We start from the raw sequence: 12,182 nt of genomic DNA on the forward strand, positions 1-12,182 counted from the left end.
TAACAAGTTTCTTTTCTTAGAGGAATATTGAGACTTTCAATGTTTGCACATGATGGATAAAACCCAAACAAACACACCATTACATTTTTGGTGTGTGTTTTTACGAGGGCACATTATCATAGCCGTGACTTTGTTTAAGTCGAGAGGGGAGAGTGGTGGTGTGTGTGTGTGTGTGTGTGTGGGGGGGGGGGGGGGGGGGGAAGAGGCAAACATCAGAAATTCAAACAGTAACCCAGACAAGTACATTCTACATCACCCAAAATAATTCTCTATATGGGGTATCCACTGTCATTTACAGCAGTTGACTGGGCGAGAGAAAATAAGGGGGCTGGGGTAGAGTGGGGGGAGTCATCAAGATGTGACAATTGTGACAAGAGCAGGCAAAGTGTAGCGCCGGAGAATGCCACACGGATTTCTCCGTCTCTTCTTTTTTTTCCAGGATGACAGCTTAATGTCTACCACATGCAATATTTATTCTCATCGTGTGTCAGACTGTCTAGCTGTCCCAGGGAGTACAAAGAATGCCACTTATTAGAATAAAAGTAGAAGGAAGGTAATCAAGGACATATGTAACATCAGCCAATCATGCCCCCCTCCATCGCCTTTTTCCCGTCCTCCCCCGATTCACAACAGTTCAACAATAATCCTGATAATAAGCATTCAGGAGCTGTATGTGGCAACACTAAATTCATTTATTTGTCTCATTAGAGCTGCCAAGGCTGCAGGCTACTCACCGTGGCACGCATGTGTGTTCGGTCTTAACCTTATCGCAAAGATAATAAAAAGCACAGCTCGACAATCAAAATGTGTCATTAGAAGGACTTGAAACCTGCATGTCTTTTTATGTCTGCGATGCCGGGGCCACAGGCTTTACGGGGGGAAACAATTCCCACGGCGCCCCTCGGAAGCAAGCGAGCATGTTGTGCTGCCACAGAGGTGTCTCCATACATTATGAACTGCAGGCGACTCACTCAGACATAGCAACCTTGGGCTCGGACCTGATAAACGAGGGAGAAGTGAGAGTCTGTCTTGGATTTTTGAGGAGCAGAATGATTTCTCGTAAGGTCAATAAAGAAAAAACAAGGGATGGAAAAAGTCTCTGGATTTAGGGTCATTACACCAGCAGCGCTGAGTCTTGACAACAAAGACAACAGGGTGACGTGTGACATGTCAACAAAGTCCTTTCATTATCTGGACTCGGGACAGTCAATAACCAGGCTAACTGGACCGACAGGACTTTTATTAGCGCCATCTGTTCCAGTTTTACACCACAACCTTTCCTGTTGTTTTTAGCTGAAGGCATCCATTAGGAACCACTGTGGCCAGTACAGGTACACATCTGAGCATGGGAAAGTGCTTCTCATGGCTCTCACACTGCACAAGGAGAGAGTGAACAAGGCTGAGCCCGAAACAAAAACACACAAAAAAAAACAGGGAACCAGCGATCGTACATCTCCCACAGCACTTTGAAAAGTGAACTCCCTCGATGGTAGTTCCTAAAATTTTGGATGGAGCCAGTGGTTTTGCACTCAATAAAGTTTCAGCTTAGTGTTTATGGGAATTATGGTTTGGAGTAGCTGGAGTGGGCTGCAGTGACTGCTTTCATGGAGTGGCTCTCAGTGAGTCACAGTAAACCCCTCCACCACCACCACCACCAGCAGCCCCTCCACCTCAGTTGTTTTCCCCCTCCGTCTCAAAGTGTTGATGGGTACGACTCAAAGAAGGCCGTTAGTCAAAACGATCAGACAACAACAACGGGGCATGCTTAACTTATTACTGGGGTTCTTCAAAACAAAAACATGAATTCAACAAAATACGTGTCAACACCAAAGCGGTGCAGATGAAGGATCTGTTTCACCATATGTTTCTGTGTAAGTAGGTCTGAAGCTCTGCAGACACGAGGGTCCCTAAGTGCCACGTTTTAAAAAATCATGCCAGGGCTTCCTCTGATTTAATTGTCAAAGCTCCTCCTACAGGCCAACTGAAGTATCAGACTCACAACGAGACATTTCCCTGCTGTTCTCCTCCCTGAGTGACCGTGGCTGGATTTCCTTTTCCAAACATGTCACCTCCCGCCCACCCGACACATTACTATTTAAAAAACTGAGGTATTACAAGTCATTTCCTACAACGGCTGAGTTTTCAGCAAATGTTATTAATAGGGGAAGTAAACGGTTTTCACAAACAACATTGTTGGATCAATTCATTGGGTATTTTTATCTTTTTACAGATTTGTTGAGAATTGGACAAAAATACAATATTTCCAGCCATCTCCTTTTACCTTTTAACAAATGACTTTCCTCAGTTTGAAGAAATCAGACACAGGTAAGTGTTCTGATGATATGCTGTCCATAAGCAAGGTGTCTTTTGAATTGTATTATATTTTATTTTGAATTTTTTATCTTTTTTTTATACTTTCACATGATCGCTTGTCATCCTCATCCTGACGATCTGCGGCTGTAATGAGTCAGGATGAGTTTATAAGAATGTTTTTTGCAGTACAGAACTAATGAATCACAAATCAACTTGACTATTTGACTGAATTATACCAAAACAAAAATACCTTACCTCACATAGACTGAGAGGCAAATAATTAATATATATATATATATATATATATAATAGAGACAAAATAATAAATAAGTATTAACTGAAGTAATATAGCTGTACCTATATTAATATATTCATATATATAGAGAGAGAGAAAGAGAGAGAGAGAGTGAGAGAGAGGAGCTTCAAGCGAAGATAACCTGCAGTTCTTACACTCACCAGGAGAACGCACACGGCAGAGGCACTCACAGACAGGTCACACTTGCTAGTTTCCTTAAAGGTCAACACATCTACTTAAGAGGCACCAATTTACTTTAATAGACATTGTCCATAAGAAGAGAAAAATATCAGGAGAGAAATATCAGGGAGAGAAATGACAAGAAAGAAAAACATCACTGCATATCTGGAGGATTCTCAGCCGTGTTTCTTGCCTTTACAACATGTGACTGCTCCTCATTCTCTTAAATAAATATTCAATATCAAAATAAAGAGTGATAATGAGGATGGGGGCAACATGCTTGATGAGCAACTCTCTTGAACGAGTGAAAACATGCTAACGCTGGGCAGGCTGCAGCCCCCACATCATCACCAGTGTCCTAATGACCCTCTCTAACACACAAACTACGGCATGTGACCAAGTCTTCCAGGCAGCTCACTGACGCCGGGGGAAAGAGGAGAAAGCCTCTCGATAGACTCTTGTAGATGCCATTCCCTATCATGCAATGCCTCTCAGTAATAAACACATGACAAATGCAGCCTTAATCATTTTTTACGAGCGGGGATGTGCAGGGGGCAGTGCATGGCTGGAGGGGAGAGGGGAGCGGTGAGCAGCAGGCGGCCCCATCCGCACAGAGGAGAGGGCTGTGTGGTAAAGTCTCCTCTGGAACATCACTCGGCCCGAGTCCCTTTGATCTGCACACCGCAATTACGCCAGCATCCAAATGAGCATGGAGTCGCCTCTGAAACAGACTTCAAACATGCACATGTACGCATTCTTATACACATACACTGTATAGGATTGGAGCCATGTGCTCCTCTCAACAGTAAATGATGTACTGTCTCCAGCAGAGAACCTGGGGATGAAAGGAGGCCTTGCTCCTCGTCTGATCCCTCCATTAATGATGGCTTGCTAGAGCTAATACTGTTTATTCTTGTCTAAACAAGGGCAGCCTGGTATGTGGCTCCCACACTCCAAAGAGGATGATCTTGGTTAACGATAAACAGTTTTTCGCAGGCTCAAAAAGTCTGATACAACTACTGTTGTTGCCCATGTGTGTCTCTGCAGTCTGCTATTAAGTGTCTGTAATAAAAAAACACAATAACCTTCAAAGAGGAGAACCCCACAAATCATATTTGGTAAAGAATGTTGCTAGAATAAACAACACTAACCTACTGTCTGGCTGGCAGCATGCACTCGACAACACACAGCAAATATATAACAACAACAAAAGTGAAACTGTGAAATGGCCTGACTGCTGTGTCCTGAGAGACACAGATAAAATTGGCTTATTTGCCTCATGGGATTCGCCATCTTTTCCGACGCACATTAAAGCTGAGATTGCAATTTGTCTTGCTGTTTGCTTTGAATAGACCTTAACCGTATCATCATCTCAACTGTGGCGGTGGAAAAACACGGGAGCATGGCGACAGCCAAATGGCAGTCTGGCGTCTCTGCAGCAGACTAGCTGCCATTAGGGCTGAGAGCAGCATTTATTGTACAATTAGGGCCAACTAGATCTACCTGTAATCATCTCCATACAGGTGTGAGCTCCTCTCCGGACAAGGGAAGTGACTCATCACTTGTCAAACATCAACACTTTGATGTCGGCATTGTTCACCGGGGAGCCCTCAGGACACCTGAGCACTACTGTTTGCCTGCTTTAAAAAACGCACTCAGATTTATTGCATTTCAGACAGTTAAAAATCACCCACACACACACTGAACATGGAGAAAGAAAAAAAAATCCTCTATTCCTACTGATGACGGATGTTCCACATACCATGAATCATTTGATTTACGACTTCTCTCCCTCCTCCCCTCTGTCTGACAGTCATACTTTCGTGTCAGGAACATTTTAACAAACAGTCGTGGGTAAACAACTCCTCCTTGTAATACAATGCTGCCAAGCAAAACCACTAAAAACAAATTTTGGAAGAACTGACACCACGAGCCTAGAGGGCAATTGGAAAAGTGTGATAACAATCCACAAGTTGGTGTTATTGACAAAACGGCGGTAGTGTGGAAAAGTAGCCCTTTCAGATGTAATGGACGTCTAACACCAGCCTTCCAGATCATCGCTCCCTGGGGCCAGATGACATTACTTTTAAAAGTGTGGAGGAGCATAGGGCCACAAACAAAAGGAAGATGGGTCTATTAGTGCATTAAAGGTAATTCTCCATCAGTTCAGGTTGCAAAGCAAAAATTGCAAATCCCTGTTTATATGTAACACAGAGCAAAACACACAGCTGAGTACAAGCCTGAGTTGTTACCGTGAACTGCGGGAATGTTACGACTGCAAAGTGAAGCTACTTGATACGTGAAGACAAATATTTAGTGCAAAATAATTTCAGGAAATATTTAAGGAACGTTTTTTTTAAACCTTATTTTCTGTCTCCACACGATATTAATTATAAGCCTGGCTTTTAAAGCACATATGTTTATTTAAGTGTGTCATCTAAGGCCCTTGCTCTTTAATATTGTATGGAAATGAGAAGTTTTGATGAAAAATTGAGACCATATGCTTGCATGTGCTTAATGAACTGCAGGGTCTGGAGGCTGCTCGGGGGTTTGCAGGGGCTGGATGTTGTGTTGGGGTTTACTCATGTGCCACCTCCAGGCGGATCCTCTCGCAAGGATATGACCCTCTCTGTCAGCGTGAGACCACAGTCAGTAGATCAACTGACACTCCCACACTTCTCACACCCCAGCACATGCATATATGCAGAGGCATGCCCACATGCTTTCTAGAGCTGCAATGCAGATTCAATGAAAGTTGATAGGAATCGATGTGCGCAAGTTGAGGAAAAGATCTGCGGAAATGATTAGTGGATGCAGTGAGGTGCCTCCAGAACACCTTTGAGGCACTTACCATTTGTTCTTTTTCCTGATGTAGTCTTTCTCGGAGAGGTTAACAAGGTAAATCATTGGTTTGGATGTCAAAAACAAGTATTTGTTCAACACATCGATCTGCGATCAAGACAGACAGGGCATGTACTGAGAGTCCAGACTTTCCCAAAGGAGCCTTTGAGGACAGAACAGACTTCAGGTCTGGTGTTTTAGCCTCTGTGGGGAGCGACTATAAAGCCTTTAAATTGAGATCAGCACGGAAAGATGTCATTAGCTTGCAAAAGGGTCAAGTCAAAATACAAACAACACAAGACATATAAACATGTGAGTGGCACAAAAGACAAGTTGCTCAAGAGGAAGAAAAGAGAGGGGGAAGCAGTTGTACGTCTTTTCAGTTTGGATAAAATGACTAACTAGATAAATCTTATTAATAGATTTGACTTTAACATGAAAGGCTTACCTCCTTGTCGTTCCAATCCGGATAGTAGCGGACATGTTTCTTTTCATCCACTACCCAGCTCTTGATTTTGCACATAACGTCCTGTTTGGGGTTAAAAGAGAATGAACAAAAAACCATTAAAGGAGATGAAAAAGAATATAAACCCAGCAGGGTATGTGGTAATTATTTCCTAAATGCATGGCATCCTGATGCCAAAATGAACAATGGCTGTGCTCGCATTCAACCAGGAGCGGTCTGGCTTTGACGGGGGATAGCGTGCACGAGACCCCCTTCCCTCCTTTAAATCATGACAAAATGCCTTCTGGGCTGTCTCAGTTTAACACATCAATACTCCATCGTGACTGTTTAATGAAAAGGATGGAGTGAGAGAGAGACTAAATTGGAAAGAGCGGGGAAACTAATTGGAAGTTGGTTAGTTAGGTGTAAATTATTGGGCCTTCCTCAGGCACTTTGCAGAACGCAGTCATACTGGATAAGCTCTAGTGAGGAGCCGAACAAATTATTAAACGCTTCCTCTGGAGAAAATATTGAGCATTTCCAGCAATGTATGTTGCATTCATTTCCGAGGTACTTGTGGGTTGAGACCACAGTCAAGACTGGGCCTCGACAGGATCTGGAAGCGGAAAAGGGCGGGAAAAAAGGGTGGGAGGTAGTTATAAAATTTGTAATAAAGAAATTGAGCCCATTATTGTTGATCCAGCCCCACAGAAATTAGCGGAACACATTCTTTTTGTTCCTGTCAACTTGACCTCCCCCTTCATATAAAAACTCCCCCACCCCCTGCAACACTCCCCCTACCTCCTTTTCCCTCCCCAAACCCTTGCAGCACTTCACAATCATACTCCCTTTTGAAAGAACTGAGGAAAAAATCCTGCCAGAGCCTCAATTACACAATGGCAGAAAAAGCTCCACACACTGACCCCCAGCCAGCTGCATTCACTCTCTGCACATCTCTCTCCACAGGAATTCTAAAGGCCTTTTAGTCAGGCAGCCAGAGTGCAGCCAGCGGGAGAGAGCGCAGGAAGGGCTGCATACACTCCGCCCGCGCCGGCCCAAGTCTTCACAGAGAGATTAATCATCTGTGAAATGGAAACAGCAAACGGCCGGTGACACAGGCCGAACCCGCTCCAGGTTTCCCTCATCAGCTCGCAGCCGCCGTGCAGCGTTCCTCTAACAGGCAGGTGTTAATAAAAGGCATATAGGTCCCACAGGGGTCAAACACATACGCCTGCCACCATGAAGCGCCGCTGGTGGGCCGGCTTCTTATTATTGTTTTGCGAGGATAGGGATTTTGAGGATTCATACGGACAAAGGCGATGAAACAGTGTTCTTGTAAACACAGCACCAGCAAAATGGATTTGAATTTTCATAAACAATGCATATCTATGTAACACTATGCTCCGGCAGAAAATATAATCAGTGTAAAAGTCGAAATGAAATATAAAGCACCTCTTTAATTCTAATAGCAGAACCTTAATAGAGTATTTTTAAAATAAATCCAAAATTCTGGATTTGGCTGTTAAAATCTGAAAATCATATTTTCTTCATATCGGCAACTATGACCTCATTCTGCAGCAGAGAGCAAGTGAAACTCAACCAAATATAAACTTTGGTTTTGTTCTTTTTAATTAGCTGTGCCCACTTCCCAACAGATAACCTAAATTATACATTTTAGATTACAATGTAAAAGCATAATTCAATCGTGATTTTGTAAATTTATATTATTTCTATATCTTTCTATATCTAAATATGGAGTGCATTTCCTACTTACTCTACATTTATATGGCAGACTTGTTTTAAGACTTGATGAACCCAGGCAAACAATGTAGACATGTAGTTTTAGTCTTATTTGATTTTCACTGTCACAGATAGGACAATATGTGTTTGATCTAATCTGTCTCAAATAGTCACTGTCATTTTGAATTGTAACAGATTTAACTATATGTAATAAGAATCAGAATACTAAATTATGAAAAAAGTTTCCCTCTCAATTTAATGTAAATATATTGTATTTATAAAATCTACTACAAATAGGATAAAGCTATATTTGCTCATGAAATTTAAAGTCAACATAATCCCATAGGGCTCCAGTTAGACAGTGAAAATCAGATCTTATGTCAAATTACCTAAGGAAGTAATCACAATGTGAATAATTGCAGAAAATTATTTTTCATATCATAACGTGGCTATATACCAAATAAACTGCAAGCACGGTTGTTTCTTTCTGCACATAGATGCATAGAGTTAGATGTGTATACACAAGACATAAAGATGTGTATGCACACACACACACACACACACACACACACACACACACACACACACAGACACACACACACACACACACACACACATACACACACACACACACACACACACACACACACACACACACAGACACAAACACACACACACACACACACACACACACACACATCTAAAAGCTTGGTGCGGCCTCTGATAAGTGCCTTTCTTTGCCATCTAAAGAGATCTTCTATAGATCCTTACTCGCCGACGTGTGCACAACCTTTGACAAGTAATGTAGATCATTTTTATTCATTGCCTAAAATTGTTAGCAATTATGTGCGTAAACGGCCACCTGCCTTGTCTGAATGGCTCCTGTCTGTGGGGCTACAGGGGTGTGGGGAAGTGCTGTTGGCTGGAAAGGACGGAGGGAAGGAGGGGGGGGGGACCAAACCAGGCAAGGGGCCTCTACAGCAGGTGAAATAGCCCCTCTCGTTAGCGTAATGAGTGGTCAGAGCCTCGGCGTGTTGGGGCCTGAAATTGGGCAAGCCGCTCCCAGTGAAAGGCCGGATCCCCTCGCACGCGGGCCCATCTCATCCCGCTCCGGTGAGGGACGAGCATCGTGAGACATTTACAGCCAAATCATCGCTAAAGTTGGGTGCTGAGCCTCATTACCTTAACAATACGGCCACCCGAACGTGTGGTTCATCAGCATAAATCTGACAGCCAGTATATGGATTTTCCTCTTTCTCTGATCCTACCTCGCGTTTTTTTTTTTTTTGCCCTGCACCTCATATGACCGAGGCTCCCCTGTCAAAGTGTATTCTAAACATTGACGGTATTCATAGCGAGGTATAGGCATACGTGTCACCCTCTGTTTGGCCTTACACCATTTCTCGAACTGCTGTAGGTGTATGAGCATTGAGCAAGAGCGGTGCCATGATTTGAGTATTACTTTAGATGTAAAGAGCTGTTTGGAAACACTTTCATTAGCCCAGTGCTGCGACCCAGGGTCAGCAGCTGAATAAGTAACTCTCTATTAATGATTTCTACAGCAGAAAACCCCTGACCTCTGATCACTTTCAATCTCAGAGAGGGAAAAATGGGGCAGGGGGAGGGGTGAGACATATTGGAGGGAGATTAAAAAAAAACACACGTTTTTTTTTTTCCTCTCCTTGGCCGTGTGTGTGGGAGGGTTATTATTTGTGCCTTGCTGCGAGGGAGAGCAAAGGGCCTGCTGGGACATTGACTCACATATTCTGGTTTGAGTTTCTTGTCAACGCCTCTAATGGCAGTCTTCTCCAGCTTGTCAATAACAGGGCCGATCATCTCTTCATCCTTCAGCCTCAGCTCCTCGTGGATGATCTCCATGTCCCTCACTGGGTCCACCGTCCCCTCAACATGGATGATATCCTTGTCCTCAAAAGCACCTGCGGCGACAGGACACAACACGGCTTCACATGAACACAATGACTGACATGGACTTCTCGAGATCGATCGTGCAACTATTAGATTTAGTTCAGTAAACCATTAGATTTAGAGAATGAAAAAAAAAGAAAAAAAAATCTATTTAAAGAGCCACAGTACGGGGGGGGGGGGGTAACAGGAGAGTCATAACAAATGCAATAAAATATTCAGGATTATATTTAAAACTTCTTTAAGTGTCTGAACTGTAAGACACCACTTTACAGTGTCAAAGTCAGTTCGACCTAAACTGTCTTTGAGTGCAACATAACCGGCATCTCTGTCAAGTCTGCACCACAGCCTTAAAGTTATTCTGTTAGAAAAAATATGAGAAATAAACAAAGGAGAGTATAATTTAACAGAAAAATGTCCACAATCATAAATGACAGAGGACAGTCTTCCACTAATCGTTTGCATCACCGCTGTAGCTGTGCTGGTGATTAGGTAATGAGGCTCTGAAGCAGACCATCAGGATTCTCCAGCAGCGCTCAGGGGGAGGGGGGGTGGTGCTGTACATCTGTCACATGAGTGACAGCTTTTCACATCACCAGTGGCAAGTATAGTGGACGCTTCCCCTCAGTGTTATTCTCGTGCTTTCTTTGATTTACAAATCATACAATTTGTGAACCATTTGTTTTGTAATATTAAATAAAAATCTGTTAAGAGTAGTAATGCTCCAGTATAAAACATATAACACATTCAATAGATTACATTCCCTACAATAAAATTTGTTGTCAGAAAAATTAGCTTGTAGGACATGTACATTGGATTATTATACTAAGTGAGTAAGAACCACGTTGTAGCAGACCATTTGAGAAAGTTTCAACTATTTCATAAACCTACCAGCTGCAACTTTAAAGATCCAGTGTGTTGGATTTAGGGAGGAAGAATACAATATTCATAATTGTTTGAAAATGTTTTTCATTACAGTGGTAGAGGGATTCTGCATGGGAGCTATAGCAGCTCTTCTGTGGGATCGTACCAGTTTTTGCTGCCCACACGCAACAATGAGCCCTGGGTATTTCCTAATCTATTAAGTGTCTTGTAACTACGTCTATACATGTAGTGGAGTAAAAAGTACAACAATTTCCTGAAGTGTAGTGGAATAGAATGGTTTCAAGTAGAAATACTCATATTAAGCACAAGTAGGCCTAACTCAAATGTATACTTAAGTACAACCACTGGAGCATCTTCACGCTAGATTTATGTAAACCCTTTTTTGGAATATACTGACACACTTTTCAGTCAACAACAGTGATTTAAGGACCAAGGAGTATCACACTGGGTCATAATGGGAATGCCATCTCCTTCAACAGGGAAGTGGATGTCAGGCAAATGATAACTTGGCTTTAAGTATTGCTGTGTTGAGGGACACAATGTTTGGAATGTGCATGGTGGAGTCACTAGAACTCATCAACAATCCACACTCATGTGTTGACACCCGAGTGTGTGACGGGCTGCTGACAGGTGAGGGCCTGCGAGGCACTGATGTCACCGCAGTGATCCACATTACTCATCATGCCTATCGCATCATCTCTCAACAAGTTCTAACGGTGATACACATAGAAAATATTAATGAGTCAGATAGCTGTGCGTAGTCGACATGATGCACAGCAGCATTACTAATATGCAGGCAACTGTTTGCAGAGCTGCATCACGTGTGACGTGTGTTCGCAGCTCAATAGGAAAGAGGGTTTGAACAGCAGTGAAGTTGTCCACTGCCACTCAACTAATCCGATCAATGCAACAACTTTTTGTAGATTTTCATGGACACCTGAGGACAAATCTTAATGAATAACATGATCCCCTGACGTTTGCTCTAGAGCCAGGCCAACTGTTTTGATCCGGGATTTAAAGTCAAAGGTCTCAACAACCATCAAAATGGTTGCCATGAAATTTGGTTAAGACCATTTACTGTATATAAAGATGTACGATGCATCTCCACTTCCTCCCACTATCCAGAAATTAAGCTAAAATGTCCTGGGTATGAATGCTGACATGCATAGGGAGAGGCGGTGGTCTAGTGGCAGAAACTTGGACTATGGGCAGAGAAGGTCTCTGGTTCGTCTCTGGTTCGACTCCACGGAGAGACAACAAAAGACGAACCTGGATTGATCTGTCCAAAAATCCAAGAGTCTCCCTACCCTGTCTAGTGCCCCTGAGCAAGGCACCTTACTCCCCCAACATCTGCTCCCCGAGCGCTGTACATGGTCGCTCACTGCTCTGTGTGTCCTGCACCAGATGGGTAAAAAGCAGAGATTAAATTTCCCTACCTGCATGAGTGTGCCTCTGCATGTCTGTGCATGTGTTTGGGATGAATAAATGGAATAAATGGATCTTAGTGGTTAGTGGGGGCAGAGCAGGTGGTTAAGTCCCATTGATACACACAAAACCAAA

The 12,182-nt window shown here is 43.0% G+C and overlaps 1 protein-coding gene across 1 annotated transcript in view; it reads right to left on the bottom strand.

Annotated features, from left to right (window-relative positions):
- The window catches only part of LOC133967094 (obg-like ATPase 1), a 40,094-nt gene that overhangs the window by 12,047 nt on the left and 15,865 nt on the right, over positions 1-12,182 (bottom strand). Inside the window, exons 5-7 of the mRNA XM_062402323.1 lie at positions 9,576-9,751; positions 6,078-6,158; positions 5,640-5,737 (exon numbers count right to left, since the gene is read on the bottom strand). Coding sequence (XP_062258307.1) covers positions 5,640-5,737; positions 6,078-6,158; positions 9,576-9,751 — 355 coding nt within the window. The remainder of the gene's footprint in view (positions 1-5,639; positions 5,738-6,077; positions 6,159-9,575; positions 9,752-12,182) is intronic.

The sequence above is a fragment of the Platichthys flesus genome, chromosome 13 (genome assembly GCF_949316205.1).
Source record: "Platichthys flesus chromosome 13, fPlaFle2.1, whole genome shotgun sequence".
In the NCBI taxonomy this organism is placed as follows: Eukaryota; Metazoa; Chordata; class Actinopteri; order Pleuronectiformes; family Pleuronectidae; genus Platichthys; species Platichthys flesus.